This window comes from Physella acuta, unplaced genomic scaffold (genome assembly GCF_028476545.2).
Source record: "Physella acuta isolate Inbredline_101_S28 unplaced genomic scaffold, ASM2847654v3 ptg000988l, whole genome shotgun sequence".
Classification (NCBI taxonomy): domain Eukaryota; kingdom Metazoa; phylum Mollusca; class Gastropoda; family Physidae; genus Physella; species Physella acuta.
The window spans coordinates 94,150-114,689 of NW_026732505.1; the positions used below are offsets into that span (position 1 = coordinate 94,150).

Here is a 20,540-nt window from a genome sequence, read left to right on the forward strand (position 1 = left end):
ATCAATTACTGTTCTGAAATTAGTGAATACACATTTTTTATAACAATACTAACACGGATTTTATAATTAAAAAAATAGACATATTCTTTGTAAATACTCCACACTTTTCATTTTTTTGCAAACATAACACAAGGTTAAACATCATGGAATGTGCTTCAATATCTTAAAAAATGTCTACAGATATTGTTGTAGGTCTTCACTGATCTAATGGAATCAGCACAGTCAGAACTAAACATGTTTTGTTGGATGAGGTTATTTGTACTCTTTATATTTTTTATGTTTTATATTCATCTTACTATTTTAATCTTGAATGACATGGGAATTTAAAAATTGCATTGGTATTTTATCAAAGATAAAAAAGTGTCCGTCTATCTATTTATGTCTTGTATGTTTTATAATTATTGAAATTTCTAATACAGTTTAGACGTGTAATTTTTAAAACATTGTTTTGGTAGTTTAATAAAGATAAAAATGTCCGTTTTCAACGAGAAATGATGTTTGTCCTGATTTCATTGTCCACCTGTCCGTTCTCTAGATTCACTCAACCGTATAGGCCTCATTTTTCATACAGCCCTTACGGTATTAGGGCGTGAGCTGTGCTCAGTCCTGCTTGGCCCTGCTTGGTCCTGCTTGGTCCTGTTTGGTCCTGCTTGGTCCTGCTTGGTCCTGCTTGGTCCTGCTTGGTCCTGCTTGGTCCTACTTGGTCCTGCTTGGTCCTGCTTGGTCCTACTTGGTCCTGCTTGGTCCTACTTGGTCCTACTTGGTCCTGCTTGGTCCTGCTTGGCCCTGCTTGGTCCTGCTTGGTGCTGCTCGGTCCTGCTTGGTCTACTGGGTTTATTTTTACTCGTTTGTTAACTACATCTCCGGGTAACCGCATGTTGAGCTTTCGCCGCCTATGTTGAATCAAATTCCTGACAACCCGCTCCGACTCCGGATGACTGAACTGTTTCGGGGTCTGTAGAAGAGCAGATGGGTTAGTGAGATTTTATCAAAGAAGTTGTACGAGCTTATGTATTTTCTGTAATAAAAAAAAACAAGTTGATCAAAATATCTTTACTATACGTTTAAGAGACTTAATAACTTGTGTTTAGTCTCTATGAATTAGATTAATTTACATTAGATTATCTTCACATTTGACGTTGTGATCAGTGTTTTTTTCCAGATTTTTTTTCTCCAGTAGGGGAGGGGGGACACTTGAATTATTTTTTTGGACACTTTTAAAAGTATATATTTTCTATATAAATTCCATTTCGATGGGGGAGGGGGAGGGGCGGGGGACGGTAGAATTTCTTCAGAAATGTCTGGTTCTGATTAGTTCTGAATGAGAGCAGACAAAGTAGAGTTCACCGGTTTCAGTAACTTAAGGTAGTTAAATGATGGTGTGGACAGCACTATGTCCGACAGTCCTATTCTTCATTAAGATACCCCTCAGAGCTAGAAGGACTCAGGGATGTCCTGTGAATTCGAACCCGGGATCCTAACTATTTTCGGGTAAGCAGTCTACCTTTCGACCCTCGAAGGAGACATTCTAGCAATAATCGAATCTTTCTGACTAAGGCTTCAATTGCGGAAACTTGTATGTGTTTAAATGTCTCTAAGTGTTTGTGTAGTGGTTTTAACTGTTGGTAGTTTTAAACTGTACGTTTTATCTTACACTTCTGTGTTCTTTATGGTCGTTTAATTGCAAGCTTAATAGGTACTCTATAAGTCAGTGCTATAAGTCAGAGCTTATATTAAGTTGTATTCAGTGCTGAGATCTGTTTGGTCAACTGTCCATATGTTGCGTGATATTTAATACTGAGTTCTGTGTGGTAATTTGTCCATATGTTGTGTTGTATTCAGTAAAATCATTTTATTCCTGTCTTACCTTCACATGAACCACGTGTTGGCATTTCTTGACGAGCATCAAGAACGCTAGGTCGATAAAGCCACTTTTTCTTCCAATGTCAACCTCAAACTTTACCAACGTGTGCCTGTAGATTTAGAATAGGTCTATAGCTTGATGTAAATAAAGTAAAGATTCATTTTTAGACTTAGCAATCCGTTGGGCAGAGGAAGTAGAGTTCATGTGATTCTAATGCTGTTAACATTATGCCCAACCGCCTTTCTTTCCTAAAGTTAATAGATTTATAGTGGATTTAAATTCGTATATCAACGTTACACTGTATTTTTTTTTAAAGAAAAGCGCATTGACACACGACATAACTATGAAGTATGAAAAATATGAATGAAAAATATATTGTTTGAGAGAGGGTAGATAATGTATTCAACGTGAAACTCAATTTAAAACTTCGATTTGGAGATAGTTGCCTAGTCTATCGTTTACCATCAAGTAGACTATTCAATCTTGCCCTCTTTTTATATACGTAGTATAAGAGAAGAGGCACATACGATCTCTGTTCGATCGTCTGTTAAACTATGGATTGAACCCGCATCAGCCTTATATATATATATATATATATATATATATATATATATATATATATATATATATATATATATATATATATATATATATATATATATATATGCACATATTTTGTGTTGATGGTTAATGTTTCGAGTTCTGCATATATATATATATATATATATATATATATATATATATATATATATATATATATATATATATATATATATATATATATATATATATATATATATATATATATATTACCACGTCAATCGTTAACCGATCATCTTTTAGGCCGTAGATAGAACACGCATAAACCAAACATACATGTAAACAACAGATTCCACGTAGAGCATCAACCACACGACATACTCCACACCCACCTGTAGCTCATGGTGACGTGTCCCAAATAGAGCATCAACCAAACAGCTGATTTCACACCTACCTGTAGCTCATGGTGACGTGTCAAATTAGAGCATCAACCAAACAGCTGATTTCACACCTACCTGTAGCTCATGGTGACGTGTCCCATTAGAGCATCAACCACACGACAGACTCCACACCCACCTGTAGCTCATGGTGACGTGTCCCATTAGAGCATCAACTAAACAACACATTCCACACCCACCTGTAGCTCATGGTGACGTGCCCCAGTAAAGCCGCAATGCTGAAACTACCCACATCCGGGCTGTTGGGTCCTGACCTGAGCGACAGCCGGAGCTTATAGACGGGTACGACAGGACTCAACTTGCGGACCGTCTTGAATAGGGAGAACACACCGTTAATGGTAAACGCCACTTTCAACGCAGGGCATGCCTTGGTCTGGTTGGGCAAGGGGGAAAGATGGAGATACAAACACGTAAAAGTTAAATAATGAGCCAATATACAATGTAAAATATCTGGTAGAACATTATATAAATTCAATACGAGGACGAAAAACACTGTCCCGGTCAATTTATCCTCTTGTAGGAGAGACAACGCTGCCTTGTTGTTGTTCTTAGATTGACAGAGGCTATGGAAGCAAATCCAAAAAGAAAAGCAGGCTGAAATTGAAGTCAACGGCCAATATAGCGCATAACCAGTTCACACGTACTACTTAACTGTGTTGGAGCCAAAAGTTGAAGCCCACCCCCACCCAATCTATGACATTGCACTGCATGACGAATTATTTTCCTATTAATTAATTAAACGGCCGAAAGGAAAAAACAGAATCAGGATATTAACCGGTGGTCTCGTATAAATAGATTCTACCAATATCACTAATCTAAACGTTACACAGAGATGGGATTAAGGGTATTGTAATAGTTAGTGCTAGAATTAAGAGATTTGGAAAAGGTATTCTTAAGGATATGGTTATGTCTAAATTAAGAGTTAGGCGTATAGTAACAAACATTTCAGGGTTAGATTTAGTTCGTGGGAAGGTTAAAATATAACATGCAAGTACTTAATAGGCAAAATGTGTTAAAGTAAGTGTAAGTGTAAGTGTTAGAGTGTATGAGTGTGTGTGTGCGTATGAGTGTGATTGTGAGTGTGTATGAGAGTGAGTTTGAGTGTGTGTGAGTGTGTGTGTATGTGTGAGTGTGAGTGTGACTGTGAGTGTAGGTGTAAGTGTCGGTGTCGGTGTCAGTGTCAGTGTCAGTGTCAGTGTCAGTGTCAGTGTCAGTGTCAATGTCAATGTCAATGTCAATGTCAATGTGTAATGTCAATGTCAATGTCAATGTCAATGTCAATGTCAATGTCAATGTCAATGTCAATGTCAATGTCAATGTCAAGGTCAATGTCAATGTCAATGTCAATGTCAATGTCAATGTCAATGTCAATGTCAATGTCAATGTCAATGTCAATGTCAATGTCAATGTCAATGTCAATGTCAATGTCAATGTCAATGTCAATGTCAATGTCAATGTCAATGTCAATGTCAATGTCAATGTCAATGTCAATGTCAATGTCAATGTCAATGTCAATGTCAATGTCAATGTCAATGTCAATGTCAATGTCAATGTCAATGTCAATGTCAATGTCAATGTCAATGTCAATGTCAATGTCAATGTCAATGTCAATGTCAATGTCAATGTCAATGTCAATGTCAATGTCAATGTCAATGTCAATGTCAATGTCAATGTCAATGTCAATGTCAATGTCAATGTCAATGTCAATGTCAATGTCAATGTCAATGTCAATGTCAATGTCAATGTCAATGTCAATGTCAATGTCAATGTCAATGTCAATGTCAATGTCAATGTCAATGTCAATGTCAATGTAAGTTTCTGTGTCAGTGTCAGTGTCAGTGTCAGTGTCAGTGTCAGTGTCAGTGTCAGTGTCAGTGTCAGTGTCAGTGTCAGTGTCAGTGTCAGTGCCAGTGCCAGTGTCAGTGCCAGTGCCAGTGCAGTGTCGTGTCCATTTCCGTGTGAGTGTGAGTGTGAGTGTGAGTGTGAGTGTGAGTGTGAGTGTGAGTGTGAGTGTGAGTGTGAGTGTGAGTGTACGTGTACGTGTACGTGTACGTGTACGTGTACGTGTACGTGTACGTGTACGTGTACGTGTACGTGTACGTGCACGTGTACGTGCACGTGTACGTGTAATTGTACGTGTACGTGTACGTGTACGTGTACGTGTACGTGTACGTGTACGTGTACGTGTACGTGTACGTGTACGTGTACGTGTACGTGTACGTGTACGTGTACGTGTACGTGTACGTGTAAGTGTTAGTCTCCACGCCAGCGTTAGCGTTAACATTGGTGCGTGTGTGTATGCGTTACTTTTAGTGTCAGGCTTGTGAGTGGGAGTGGGAGTGTAGGTGTAGACATTAGCATCAGCTTTAGTGTGATTGTCAGTGTGACTCTTAGTGTGAGTGTGTATGAGCGTGCGTGTGAGAGGGAAAAGGGGTGTGGGTGTAAACGTGAGCGACAGACTGAGTGTGATTGTCGGTGTGACTGTTGGTGTGTGTGTGTGTGTTAGCGTGTGTGTGTGTATGAGTGCATTCTTGATTATGAGTGTGTGAGTCTGAGTAGTAATGCAAGTGAGAGAAAGAATAAGAGTGTAAACGTTTAAAAGGTTTTGGTTTTTGTCAACAACTGCCTTACCAATGTAACCCAAGAGCTCCTGGATAAGATGCTGGTTTTACGATCCACTTGGCTTGTTGTGACTTTCAGTACCTTCAGCTGTCCTGCGAATGTCCTAGAAAGCTCTGCTAGAAAAAAATCACTCAGGAACACGTAGTCAATGCCCAGCTTCGTCAAGCGGTTGAGAGAAAGGATTCCGGAAAACAAATTATCGAACACTTCCGGTCCATAGTCAAAGGAAATCTCCTCATAGAATCCGTCGATGAGCAGGGACTGTAGAGTTCCTTTAGCCACGCTGAAGAGAACATAGAGGACATTGTTGCCTTCATGTACTGGCCAGTTCGCAGACGACATTTGGAAACATTCTAACCGATCTTGTTTGGACAGCAAGCGCGTCATCAAAACACGGATTATTCTTATGACGCAACACAGCGGGCTTTCTAGCTGTAGGTCGGTAATTTTCAACTTGGTCAGATTCAGTTTGTTTGGTAAGCTCGACAGCAGTTCACGAAACTCAGTTCTTACATCTTTGCAATGCATACCGCTATGTTTGTGATTGCAGGAGACATACACTTCCTGAAAGTACCTTCCCATTGTTTTAGCAAGCCAGCAAGCTGTTTTATGGTACTTCGGTTTGTGTTTGCAAGACAACCTCAGATGTATCTTCTTCCAAAACTGAGGGGTGTTTTTAACCACATACCGCCAAGATTGACACACAGTTGCCACGCGTATGAGGTCGTGCTGTTGCAGATAATCAAATATCTTTATAAGTATCTGTTTCGGTAATAGTTCCCAATGTAATAAGCCATCTGAATTACAATCTTTTTTTGTGAAGTATTTTTCACACGGCCGCTTTGTTTCTGCAGCATACATATTTACCATGTTTGTAATCGTTGTCATGTCTTACCGTTGATCTTTTATCAGACGAAACTGTTTTGATCTTTCGTTTTTGTTGGTAATCGACTGAATTTAGACGTTGCAAGAACGCGATAGAACTTCTTCCTGTTATTGTTTTGGTCGCATCAGTGCAGAATTGTGCACGATAAAGGTGTGAAAAGTTTGACTGCAGAATTTCAAGTTTGAGAAACAAAGTAAGTCATATAATTCGTCTCGGCTACAATATACGGAGAATATGCTGAAGTGTTGTAATCGGTTTAAAAAAAATCAACATTTCTTGTGTTGGAAAAATTACGTTTTACAGTTCAATTGTTATGTATATTTGATCTGTGTGTATGCATGTTAACACGATAACTGAACAAAATTTACTGTATAAAAGGTTGATCTTATATTGTACGATTGTTAGATTCTTTCAACATTCGGGCGATTTCCGATTCACGGAAATTGTACTGGAAATAGGTTAATAAAAAACGAGTTTTCCTAAATAAGTAATTACTTGCATAGTTAACCACGATTTTGGAGCGATTTATACTAAACGGAAATGGTACTGTAGTATATTTGCGCGTGAACATAATAATTTGAACATCAATTAAGTTAAGGAAATTTCATATAGAAGTATTTGATTCTATGCTTACATTTGTGGATTGTATTCCGACATTCGAAAGCGGAAAGCAAGGTATTCCCGTTTCCTAAAATACCAATAACTTGAGTACATTTTCAGTAAGCGAACGACATTTTATAAGTACGATATTTTTCGTCATTTAAAACGATATCCGGTACCTCGGAGGGGGGGGGGGGGGGAATCGGTTAGTATTTTACTCAATTTCTATTTAAATATAAATGTTATAGTCAACACTTTTAAGAAATTTTATCACACACTATGAAACAGAGTCAAAAACCGCCTCTCACCTACACTCTCCCCTCTTATAACCAAACTTACATTATTTTAAAGATCATGATTTATGAAAGAAAATAATCTTTGAAACACGACGTAAAAGTGAAACAGATTAGAATTTATTTTTTTTAAACTGCAAAATGTTTTGCTTCAATTTACCAAAATACGATAATAGAAAACCCCTCAGTTATTCCTATCACCGACGGCTTTAAGCGGAAAACAACGTTCAGAGTTAATGTATGACATAATTGTGCTGTGAAGTGCTAACAACAATTCGACATTTCTTTCAAACAAGTAAGTAAGTCAAAGTTGATTTATGAATAGAAGCTGTTAAGACATGAGGTCATATTGATTAAGGAGTTATAGGGCTCGTAAGTAGGTCACCAACCAGTTCTATGGCTCATGCAGGTTTTTTTAGCCGTAGAACTGGTTGGTGACCTACTTAACAGCCCTATATTGTTTTTGTTTTCTAAACACATTTTTAGCCAAGCCATACCATTAACTACTCTTTGTCAAAGTTATTGTATAACATAATTCTGCTTTGAAATTTAAAAACGATCTTTTCTTTAGTACAAGTAAGCAGGAGTGTTATTTTCATAATTAACACTCTGGTGTTATTGTATAACAGGATTCTGCTTTATAATTAAACAGAAAAGCGATCTTTATCTCAAACACGTAGGGATTTTTTTTTAGAGTTAGGTTATGAATAGAAGCGTTTAAGAAAATGAGTTCCTACCTTAATCAAAGCTATAAATCTTTTTTTTTTTGTTTAATATACAATTTGTTTTTCCAAAGCCATAGTTTGACCATCTCTGTTTTGTGGAACAATCTTCCTAAAGCAAAGAAACTATTTCTCAAAATATATTCAAAACAACACTAAATAAACAACAATGTCACGACATTCTATAAGAAGCAAGTGCAACATCTCATTTTGATACTGTTTTATAACCATTCTACTCTATTATATTACTGCAATGTAAATATTATTTCTTTGTTTAAATAACTGCACTGTGACAGAAGGCTTACTATTTTTAACTATATAAAATAAAGTCGTAGTGTTATAAGTAGTAATAGTAGTAACATTAATCAGCACGTTAACTAAATTTTGCAAGACGAGCAAAAATAGTAATTGTATAAGGTCATATACCCAACATAAAAAGTTTTAATACAGACACGAGAATAAATAACTCACAACAATTCAATGAATATATATAATGTATTATGTATTTCGTTTATAAAGATGGTTAGATGTAAGTTTTGTGAATAATGTATTGTTACGTTTATTGTTTAACATCGTATGAACATTCGCTTAGACATACTTGTCTACTAAAATGGAAGAATACATTTTTACTATTACAATACACAAACTGATGTAATGGCCAGAAAACATTGCTTTTTTAAACACTTAAATTACATTTCTTTCACTTTTCTCGACATAACACATGGTAAACATAAAATATGTATCAGAAATTGAAAAATGTGCAAAATTATTTTTATTGGCCAAATTTTAATCTAATTTAATGAGTTTGCCTTGTATAACGTAATTATTTTATCGTTCCTTATAACTTTTTAAACTTTCTAAATATCCTTGTACATTTTAAAACTATTTCATTCTTTTGTGATATACTTTTGACAAGTGATAAAAAATGCATTAGTAATTTATCAAAGATGAAAATATGTGTCCGTTTTATATGAGAAAGGTGTAATGATCTTTGTTTTGGTAAAAATTTAACTCTTCTACAAGTCCGTTGGCTATTTTCACCTCATTTCCAGGTCTCATTCTTCAGACAGCCCCTCCTGAGATGTGGCGTTCGCGGTGCTAGGACCTGCTTTGTCTTCCGGGTTTAGTTTCGTCCTTTTGCTGGCGTTCTCCTGAAATATCCTTCTATTGTGTTGCCACCGTCTCTCCTGTAGTATTGCACGTACTGTGGTCGCTGTTGTTGGATAGGTGAAGTGGGCCCAAGTCTGTAAGAGAAGAAACAGGCCGCAATAGTTTATTGAACAGTTGAATAGGAAAATACTCATTTGTTGATATATATATATATATATATATATATATATATATATATATATACTAGCTGCATCCCGTGCTCCGCCACGGTAAATCTTTTTAAAATATACCAACTTTGGAACAGAACAAAACAAACAAAAAAACAACACAAACACAAACAAAACACAACCGCAACCACAACACAACCACATTACAACCACAACACAATCACAACACAACCACAACACAACCACAACACAACCACAAAACAACCACAACACAACCACAACACAACCACAACCACAACCACAACACAACCACAACCACAACACAACCACAACCACAACCACAACACACGGTAAATCTTTTTTAAATGTACCAAGTTGGGAACAGAACAAAACTAAATACAACACAAACGAACGCAAAGAAAAAACAAAAACAAACACAACACTCAACATAAACTCAATTTAAATGTAATCATAAAGGCATATTGCTCACAGTCTATCCCATAGCGCCAAATCGCGCCCTTTCCGAGCGCCGGCGGAAAATTTCGATTTACACCCTCCCACCTCCCTCAAACTTTCGATTTCCACCCTCCCCCCCCCCCCCTCTTGCTACGCCTCTGTTATAAAACCCCTAGCTTTTCCGCAAATAAATTAAAGGCAGTATTTAGAATATCCGTGTTTTACCGACCATATTGCACTTTATAAATTCATTCATTTTTTTCAGTACTTTTAAAAATTTACAATAAAGTTTCATGACTAAAACCATTGCGCACCTAATGAACGTGATGACTTAATATAGTAATGGAGAATAGTTGATTAAAAATTATAATTAGTAAACAGTACATTCAGTGAATAAAATAAATAAAAGATAGCCTTTTATCAATCAATGCTAATAATAATATTCCAACAATAATGTACTCTTACACCTCTGCATAATTTGCATTCACATTTTGCTAATTATATTATTCCAACAATTATTCCGTCTTGCAGATTTTGCATTCACATTTTTAGCGTGAGTTCAATTTATCTTTGAATTACCTCCATTGGCAAAATTACTAAGAAGTTTAATTAGATTTTTTCTACCGTACTGTTATTATGTTATTAATATGTATCCACTTTTTCTGGGAATATTAACGAAAACGATATTTGACATTGATCCTTTTAATATGTTTTAGCAATGTGCGTGTATTTAATATTCTCTTTACGTTATGCAAAATTGTACAAACAGTGGAAATTATAAAATAGATCTATGCCGTTATATAAACAAACCCTACTCTATTACCTATAATAAGACACTGCGGTGCACTGAAAAGCACAGCATGGTGCGATGTTTACTTTTATGGTTCCAAAATCTATAGCGATGACAGAAGGAAGGACTGACACACTACCAGCAGCGTTATATTATATATATATATATATATATATATATATATATATATATATATATATATATATATATATATATATATATATATATATATATATATATATATACTAGGCATACTGCCTAGCTTCGCTTAGGTTTTTAAAAGGCATTTGAGAATTTGAATACTTAATTATTTAGCGATGGATTGGGTGTGGAGTGCTTTAATAAGTTTAATAAGTTTAATTTAAACAGTAATGCTAACTTTAGAAAAAATGTTTTTGTTAGTCATTTACATGCAGATTTGTAGCGAATTTTTGGAAAGTACGCAAAGTATAACTAAAATGGAATTAGAACTACACAGGTTTCATGAACAGTATATCTCATAGTTTATATTACATTGCCTTTTGAAATTAATTAATTAATTTAATTAACATACTTAACTAAATTAACAACTTAATTTTGTCCTCATTTTCTGTTTCTGTTTAAAATAGTATACAATTATTTGAAAAATAATAATTTTAAAAACGTTACCTCCCTTGAAAACTGAACGTATGACGTATGTCATTGTTTACTTATATTGTTTGCTTATATAAGAAATTACGTTATATGAACTTATTTAACGACTATAATGGCTGTTTCCGACGGGAATAAAGTTTTTTTGTTACCCTCCATGGTCGGTCTACGACGTCACATAATATTAAGGGGATCGTTCGTCAATTTATTTATATATATATATATATATATATATATATATATCTCATATAAGGAGAATTTCACTCAAGATCATCTTTTAGCCCTCGTCGAGGGCTTTGAGTCTGACCAACAGTTTTTCCATACGGCCTAGTCATCTATAGTAGTGTATGCAAAAACTTAGCATGATGTACAGACATTAAGTAACCTAAAAATTGTGTTAAAATTTCCCTGTTTTTCCCATAAAATACAAAGATTATATAGGGAAATACAACTGGTCAGTTTTGACCGCTTTACGAAGTTTTCCCAGAATTGCCGACTTTTTTATGAAACCCCTAGGTGTTCTTCTACCACCTCACAAAATATCAAGGGGGGTCGTCGGAGGAAATTTTTTTTCGTAATAGAGCTCATATAAAGAGAATTTCACTCGCGGTCACTTTTTAGCCCTCGTCGAGGGCTTTGAGTGTAACCGACAGTTTTCCCTAAAGGTCAAGCCATTGACCTAGGAGCATGCAAAAAAGTAGCCAGATATACTGAGCTTAAGTACCCTAAAGTCTGCGTTGAAATGACCCTCTGTTTTTCCCATAAAATACAAAGATTATATAGGGAAATACAACTGGTCAGTTTTGACCGCTTTCCGAAGTTTTCCCAGATATGCCGAGTATTTTTTGTGACACTCCTAGGTGTTCTTCTACCACCTCACAAAATATCAAGGGGGGTCGTCGGAGGAAAAAAATTTTCGTAATAGAGCTCATATAAAGAGAATTTCACTCGCGGTCACTTTTTAGCCCTCTTCGAGGGCTTTGAGTGTAACCGACAGTTTTCCCTAAAGGTCAAGCCATTGACCTAGGAGCATGCAAAAAATTAGCCAGATATACTGAGATTAAGTACCCTAAAGTCTGCGTTGAAATGACCCTCTGTTTTTCCCATAAAATACAAAGATTATATAGGGAAATACAACTGGTCAGTTTTGACCCCTTTACGAAGTTTTCCCAGATATGCCGAGTTTTTTGTGACACCCTAAGGCGTTCTCCTACCACCTCACAAAATATCAAGGGGGGTCGTCGGAGGAAATTTTTTTTCGTAATAGAGCTCATATAAAGAGAATTTCACTCGCGGTCACTTTTTAGCCCTCGTCGAGGGCTTTGAGTGAGACCGACAGGTCTGCCCTACGGTCAAGCCATTTTCCTATAAACATGCCAAAAATTAGCCAGATGTAAAGAGGGTAAGTGCCCTAAAATCCGTTTTGAAATGACCCTCCGTTTTTCCCATAAAATACAAAGATTATATAGGGAAATACGACTGGTCAGTTTTGACCCATTTCCCGATTTTTCCCGGACATGGCGAGTTTTTTGTGACACCCCAAGGCGTTCTCCTACCACCTCACAAAATATCAAGGGGGGTCGTCGGAGGAAATTTTTTTTCGTAATAGAGCTCATATAAAGAGAATTTCACTCGCGGTCACTTTTTAGCACTCGTCGAGTGCTTTGAGTCAAACCGACAGGTCTGCCCTACGGTCAAGCCATTTACCTATAAACATGCCAAAAAGTAGCCAGATGTAAATAGGGTAAGTGCCCTAAAATCCGTTTTGAAATGACCCTCTGTTTTCCCCATAAAATACAAAGATTATATAGGGAAATACGACTGGTCAGTTTTGACCCATTTCCCGATTTTTCCCGGACATGGCGAGTTTTTTGTGACACCCCAAGGCGTTCTCCTACCACCTCACAAAATATCAAGGGGGGTCGTCGGAGGAAATTTTTTTTCGTAATAGAGCTCATATAAAGAGAATTTCACTCGCGGTCACTTTTTAGCACTCGTCGAGTGCTTTGAGTCAAACCGACAGGTCTGCCCTACGGTCAAGCCATTTACCTATAAACATGCCAAAAAGTAGCCAGATGTAAATAGGGTAAGTGCCCTAAAATCCGTTTTGAAATGACCCTCTGTTTTCCCCATAAAATACAAAGATTATATAGGGAAATACGACTGGTCAGTTTTGACCCATTTCCCGATTTTTCCCGGACATGGCGAGTTTTTTGTGACACCCCAAGGCGTTCTCCTACCACCTCACAAAATATCAAGGGGGGTCGTCGGAGGAAATTTTTTTTCGTAATAGAGCTCATATAAAGAGAATTTCACTCGCGGTCACTTTTTAGCCCTCGTCGAGGGCTTTGAGTGTAACCGACAGTTTTCCCTAAAGGTCAAGCCATTGACCTAGGAGCATGCAAAAAAGTAGCCAGATATACTGAGCTTAAGTACCCTAAAGTCTGCGTTGAAATGACCCTCTGTTTTTCCCATAAAATACAAAGATTATATAGGGAAATACAACTGGTCAGTTTTGACCGCTTTCCGAAGTTTTCCCAGATATGCCGAGTATTTTTTGTGACACTCCTAGGTGTTCTTCTACCACCTCACAAAATATCAAGGGGGGTCGTCGGAGGAAAAAAATTTTCGTAATAGAGCTCATATAAAGAGAATTTCACTCGCGGTCACTTTTTAGCCCTCTTCGAGGGCTTTGAGTGTAACCGACAGTTTTCCCTAAAGGTCAAGCCATTGACCTAGGAGCATGCAAAAAATTAGCCAGATATACTGAGATTAAGTACCCTAAAGTCTGCGTTGAAATGACCCTCTGTTTTTCCCATAAAATACAAAGATTATATAGGGAAATACAACTGGTCAGTTTTGACCCCTTTACGAAGTTTTCCCAGATATGCCGAGTTTTTTGTGACACCCTAAGGCGTTCTCCTACCACCTCACAAAATATCAAGGGGGGTCGTCGGAGGAAATTTTTTTTCGTAATAGAGCTCATATAAAGAGAATTTCACTCGCGGTCACTTTTTAGCCCTCGTCGAGGGCTTTGAGTGAGACCGACAGGTCTGCCCTACGGTCAAGCCATTTTCCTATAAACATGCCAAAAATTAGCCAGATGTAAAGAGGGTAAGTGCCCTAAAATCCGTTTTGAAATGACCCTCCGTTTTTCCCATAAAATACAAAGATTATATAGGGAAATACGACTGGTCAGTTTTGACCCATTTCCCGATTTTTCCCGGACATGGCGAGTTTTTTGTGACACCCCAAGGCGTTCTCCTACCACCTCACAAAATATCAAGGGGGGTCGTCGGAGGAAATTTTTTTTCGTAATAGAGCTCATATAAAGAGAATTTCACTCGCGGTCACTTTTTAGCCCTCGTCGAGGGCTTTGAGTAAGACCGACAGGTCTGCCCTACGGTCAAGCCATTTACCTATAAACATGCCAAAAAGTAGCCAGATGTAAAGAGGGTAAGTGCCCTAAAATCCGTTTTGAAATGACCCTCTGTTTTTCCCATAAAATACAAAGATTATATAGGGAAATACGACTGGTCAATTTTGACCCATTTCCCGATTTTTCCCGGACATGGCGAGTTTTTTGTGACACCCCAAGGTGTTCTCCTACCACCTCACAAAATTTCAAGGGGGGTCATCGGAGGAAATTTTTTTTCGTAATAGAGCTCATATAAAGAGAATTTCACTCGCGGTCACTTTTTAGCACTCGTCGAGTGCTTTGAGTCAAACCGACAGGTCTGCCCTACGGTCAAGCCATTTACCTATAAACATGCCAAAAAGTAGCCAGATGTAAATAGGGTAAGTGCCCTAAAATCCGTTTTGAAATGACCCTCTGTTTTCCCCATAAAATACAAAGATTATATAGGGAAATACGACTGGTCAGTTTTGACCCATTTCCCGATTTTTCCCGGACATGGCGAGTTTTTTGTGACACCCCAAGGCGTTCTCCTACCACCTCACAAAATATCAAGGGGGGTCGTCGGAGGAAATTTTTTTTCGTAATAGAGCTCATATAAAGAGAATTTCACTCGCGGTCACTTTTTAGCCCTCGTCGAGGGCTTTGAGTAAGACCGACAGGTCAGCCCTACGGTCAAGCCATTTACCTATAAACATGTCAAAAATTAGCCAGATGTAAACAGGGTAAGTGCCCTAAAATCCGTTTTGAAATGACCCTCTGTTTTTCCCATAAAATACAAAGATTATATAGGGAAATACGACTGGTCAGTTTTGACCCATTTCCCGATTTTTCCCGGACATGGCGAGTTTTTTGTGACACCCCAAGGTGTTCTCCTACCACCTCACAAAATTTCAAGGGGGGTCGTCGGAGGAAATTTTTTTTCGTAATATAGCCCATATAAGGCGCCGGTCAGTCGAGGTCAGTTTTGACCCCTTCTCCGTAGACTTTTCGGCCAACCGTCACCGGCCTTCGTGTTCTAGTGCCCGAAGGCACCATCGTGCCAAATTTGACGCGCCTGCGGCGCCGGGAAGTGCCCTATCGGGCACTTGACCACTTTGCTTTATATATATAGATATATATATATATATATATATATATATATATATATATATATATATATATATATATATATATATATATATATATAAACAATTTCGGTTTTTGTTTTTCTGTTCCTGTTCTATCCCTTCAATCCTTCACTCCCTCTGTCGTTTATAACCTCACGAGCAGACCCGCGGCGTATCATACGCCGCTATTTAGTTGATTTATTTTCTACTTTTCAGTAATTCATAATTTGTGAATTCGACAGTACCAATGCTGCCACTGAAAATATTTGCTTTAAAACACTAACCCCCCTCCTTTCCCCTAACCCCGACCCTACACCCCCCCCCCCCCCCCCCCCGGGAAAGCAGTCTCCTCTTAGTTACCTCCTGTAAGTTTAAAGTCGGTTCAAACTAAATTATCTGCCCCTAATAGCCGTCACTAAACCTGGCTGTACGGTTTGTAAACATTAACGTGACCACAGCTCAGCAGACCATGTGGGGGTGGGGTAGGGTGGTAGTGATAGTGATAGAGAGAAAGAGAGGGGGCTGTAAGGAGGCGCTTGCAGCTTGTTTTCTAATGGCTCGCAGAGGAGAATTATATATATAGATTCCCTCATTCGTTCATGTATTCGTTCCATTGATTATTTACTCCATCATTTCTAAATTTGTCATTACTTACTTCCTATTTTTATTTTATTTCTTGAATTCTTCATATTTGCATTTTCTCATTCATTCATTCTTTAATTCCTGTATTTGAAACTTTGTCATTGCTTCGATCACTTATTTCTTCATTAATTCAATTATTCCTTCATTTCTTTATTCCCTAATTCCTTTGTTCATCCAATCCTTAATTTTATCGCACGCTTACTCATTTATATCGTTCATTCTATCAATTATACATTCCTTCAAGAATTCCTTTATTTATTTACATGTTAATGGGTGAACTGTATTTTAAATAGATCGAGATTTTCTGTAACTGAATGTATTGAGTTGAAACTGGATGTCATACATTTTAGACGTCAATACGTATTTACAACAAAGTCTCTTATTTGATGAGTTTGGTAAAGGGATGGTATATTCATGTGTATCAAGTATGAAACTAGTGTTGACGTGGTGTAGTGGATCCTGTGACATAATGCTGTATGTACTGCCGTGTCGCCGTATGTGGTGTAGTGGATCCTGTGATGTAGTGTCGTGTGCACTGCCGTGTCGCCGTATCTTAACCTCACCTTAACATCCATCAGTTGGTGACACGATTTCACCAGCATTATAAAAGCCAGGTCGATCAAACAACTTCTTCGTCCAACCTCCATCTCAAACTTGACCAAGCTGTGCCTGTAGATCACACAAACTAGTGACTACCCAACTTTTCCGCTCTAATATCCTAGGTACCCACCTACACAAGACATTGTCATAAAACTTATTTTCCGTCTTAACCATGTGGTAATTCAAAATAAGTAAAGTTAGGGGTGTAGTTATTTTTTTTAAAAGCTATATTTATTAATGGATTCAACATTTTTATGACATGACATTGCTATCTCAAACAATAAGATGAATGACAGACACTATTTGTATTATATATATATATATATATATATATATATATATATATATATATATATATATATATATATATATATATATATATATGTATATATAAATATATATGTATATATATATATATATATATATATATATATATATATATATATATATATATATATATATATATATATGCATATAGTTAAATAGCTTTAAAAAGTACAGAATTCACGGATAGCAGCCCGAAAGACTGCGTTCCTTAACTCGAGGCCTTAAGATATCCCTGAGTCTACCTAGCTCTTACTGTGTGGTATTACTTAACGTGCCGAGCGTAGAAACATTGGCACTGATTTTAACTTTCTTATCGTACATTATTCTAGAAAACTTTATTTTTCAAGCTAACCACATAGGTTTATATCAGTGAAAACACTTTAAAAACGCACACACACTCATCAATACATAAAAAAAAACATGACAAAGAAGGAATCATATACGTAGATGATAAACAACAAATGAAAACATAAACACCAAACCGAAAGTTAATCGTGATGAGGCCTAGCACAGCCGACGTGCAAATACCGTCCCATTCGCTCGGTTCTAGACTTGACTTCAGCATCAGACGTATCTTGTAGATGGGCAGAACCGGGTCCAGTATGTCAACGATGGTGATGTAAGAATTCAAACCATCAATGTTAAACGCTACCTTCAATGTAGGACAAGCCTTTATCTGTGTGAGAGAAAATATATGTCTTCTTCTTCTTCGTTCTTAATTGAGAAAATGGTGGAGAATTTAGACAAGTCCAACTTTGTTAATAAACCGGACTGTGGTCTCCAGATCAGCAGGTGCCCCATATAATTTTTCCTGAGTGGGGTGGGCAGGGGCCAGTGTCTAACTCGCGCCTGGCTATATATATAGCGCCTGGCTATATTTTCTGGGGCCTTGCAACAAGGGCATATTTCGCCACACCCAATTTTTTGTTTTTTATGCATGTGTTGATTTAGTCTGTTATGGCCTGTTCTAAGTCGGAAGATTATGTATTGTTGTTTTCGTGTCAAATTATAATATTCATCATCTATATTGTAGTGAGGGTGTGTGTCAGACCACATTTGTGTTTGTTTGTTTTTTATTATTCTTTTTTATTTCTTTTGGGTGTAGCGAGATTTCCGGTTGTTTTTTCTTTCCCCCAATTTTCGCCAGCTGGTCCGCAATCTCATTACCAAAATATATGTAACTTTGTAAATTTGATACATGTTAAACCATCAACATTAAATACCATCTTTAATGCAGGATACGCCTTTGCCTCGAAGTATTAGAGACAAAAAAGAAACATTAAATTTGATACAAGTTAAACGATCAACATCAAACACCACCTTTAATGCAGAATACGCCTTTGTTTAAAAGTGTTTGAGAAAAAAATCCATTAACTATAAGTTAAACCATCAATATTACATGCCATCTTCAATGTAGGACACTCCTTTGTCTTTGAGTGTGAGATAAAAGAAATTTAACTCATTAAATTTGGTACTAGTAAAACTATCAACACAAAACGCCGCCTTCAATATAGGAAAACCTTTGCGTGAGAGAAAAAACAACACATTTAAATTTGGTATAATATGAGTAATTAGCATTAAACCAGTGGCGTCACTTAGTCGGGTGTCACCCGATGCGGCATTTCGTGGTGTCACCCCCCCCCCCCCCCCTATGTCACCTTGGCCTATAATACCCTGCCCTTTTGCAATAATTGTTAATTTGTACTTAAAAGACTAATTAACTTTAATTAACCACAAATGGATCTGACAAAAAAGGAATTTTTCTTCTGTACTTTTTGCAATGTTTTGCCTTGGTCCCCCCCCCCCTAAATGGTGTCACCTTGTGCTGTCCGCAACACCCGCCCCGCCCTCGCTACGCATCTGCATTAAACACGATAATCATTATTGATAAAAATATCGTTGGATTTATAGTCAATGGGTAGGATTACTGTTGGCTCTATAATTAGCCTTTTAGTATAATAATAAGTAAAGCATGTGAGAGTTGAGTGTATAGAGCACTCGACTGCTGACCCTGCACGGTACTTCACCTGCCCTATACATCGGTAAGTCTGAAATAAGAACTTAACTTTAAAAATGAAAAAAAAAAACGTTTAAGAAAGAAACAACTTCTTACCAAAGTCAGCCAAGAGTTTTTAGAGATCCTTGGCGTGTTGCGATCCATATGTCTGGCTAAGATCTTCAGTACCTTGAGCTGTCCTGTGTGTGACCTGGACAGCGCTGTCACAAAGCTGTCAGTCAGGAGCTGGTAGTCGATGCCTAGTTTTGTCAGGCGGTTGAGAGAAAGGATGCCGTTGGTCACTCGCTCAAACTCAGCCGGTCTCTTGGTCAACGTGGCCGTGTCAAAGAACCCGTCGATGACAAGCGACTGTAGGGTTCCTCTGGACACGGTCAAGATGGTGTCCATGACCTTGAACCCTTCGCGAACTGGCCAATTCGCGGACGACATTTGGAAATACTGCAGACGGTCAAGACTGGGCAGCAAGCGCGTCATAACATATCGGGTACCGAGGACTAAATGATTCCATGTGCTATGTAGTTGTAGGTCCGTTATTTTTAATGACGTAAGAGATAGATGCAGTAAGTTTAAGATAACTTTTTGGAAATCATTAACCACCGATTTACAACCCTGGGCGGCATGTTCGTGATGGCAAGAGATCCACAATTCCTTGAAGTGTCCGCCGAGAATGTTTGACCACCACAGAGCCCTCTTGCTGTGCATAGATTTGTGTGCACAGCTTAGCTTCAGGTGCATGGTTCGCCAAAAGTGTGGCGTAGTGTGGATCAAATCCCGCCAAGACTTGCATACCGTCGCTAGTCTAAACAGATCGCTTTGTTGGAGGCGATTGAATATATTTAAAACTACCTCTCGAGGTAACTTATCCCATAGATTTAAATCGTCTGATTTGCCATTAGCAGTCTTATAGTTTACCTTAGCTGGATCTTTTCCTTTGGACACTGAAGGTATTACCAGTTTTTTAGATTTGGTCTTTTTTAAGTTCGTCATTCTTCACAAGAATACTATTTTATGGTTTCTTGGAAAATTTCTTAATGTAGATCTAGATCTAGATCTAGTCTACATTTATCAATATAAATCCACGTCATTAAGGTATTTAAAAAACAACTTCCTACTACCGATACAAGCTATCTCGTGCAGAATGGTGCATGCTTTCTGGTGTGCAATCTTCGACTAGATGGGCATGTTTGTAAAATATGCAACGATTAATATTTTCACTAGGGCTTGTACGTCTCGGTCTTTCTCGTAAAACTTGAAATCTCGTTAGCCATGGAGAGATATAAATTGTTGAACTA

The 20,540-nt window shown here is 37.5% G+C and overlaps 2 protein-coding genes across 3 annotated transcripts; both read right to left on the reverse strand.

The window, feature by feature from the left end:
* Nucleotides 1-259: 259 nt before the first annotated feature.
* On the reverse strand, nt 260-6,496 carry LOC131954297 (F-box only protein 39). The gene is made up of 4 exons (XM_059317879.1): nt 5,494-6,496; nt 3,042-3,235; nt 1,868-1,973; nt 260-955 (listed from the first exon to the last, which is right to left on the reverse strand). Exons 1-4 carry the CDS (start codon nt 6,370-6,372, stop codon nt 575-577), a joined length of 1,560 nt encoding a protein of 519 aa, XP_059173862.1. The 5' UTR covers nt 6,373-6,496; the 3' UTR covers nt 260-574.
* Nucleotides 6,497-8,081: 1,585 nt separating this feature from the next.
* LOC131954299 (F-box only protein 39) lies at nt 8,082-20,322 on the reverse strand. Of its 2 annotated transcripts, XM_059317881.1 has the most exons (5): nt 19,345-20,322; nt 17,714-17,907; nt 16,868-16,973; nt 9,027-9,229; nt 8,082-8,097 (listed from the first exon to the last, which is right to left on the reverse strand). In XM_059317881.1, exons 1-4 carry the CDS (start codon nt 20,233-20,235, stop codon nt 9,041-9,043), a joined length of 1,380 nt encoding a protein of 459 aa, XP_059173864.1. In that variant the 5' UTR covers nt 20,236-20,322; the 3' UTR covers nt 8,082-8,097; nt 9,027-9,040. The 2 variants fall into 2 exon arrangements, with proteins under 2 accessions (XP_059173864.1, XP_059173863.1); XM_059317880.1 differs by lacking the exon at nt 8,082-8,097 and having other exon boundaries at nt 8,487-9,229.
* Nucleotides 20,323-20,540: the final 218 nt, after the last annotated feature.

Excerpts from the sequence above, each read along its gene's own strand:
- LOC131954297 (XM_059317879.1), bottom strand. The coding sequence starts at position 6,372 with ATGACAACGATTACAAACATGGTAAATATGTATGCTGCAGAAACAAAG. Across the intron at positions 1,974-3,041 it reads CACGTCACCATGAGCTACAG|GCACACGTTGGTAAAGTTTG; the intron begins GTGGGTGTGGAA and ends CTAAATCTACAG. Across the intron at positions 956-1,867 it reads AACACGTGGTTCATGTGAAG|ACCCCGAAACAGTTCAGTCA; the intron begins GTAAGACAGGAA and ends GCTCTTCTACAG.
- LOC131954299 (XM_059317881.1), bottom strand. The coding sequence starts at position 20,235 with ATGACGAACTTAAAAAAGACCAAATCTAAAAAACTGGTAATACCTTCA. Across the intron at positions 17,908-19,344 it reads AAAACTCTTGGCTGACTTTG|ATAAAGGCTTGTCCTACATT; the intron begins GTAAGAAGTTGT and ends TCTCTCACACAG. Across the intron at positions 9,230-16,867 it reads ACCAACTGATGGATGTTAAG|ACTTGGGCCCACTTCACCTA; the intron begins GTGAGGTTAAGA and ends CTTCTCTTACAG.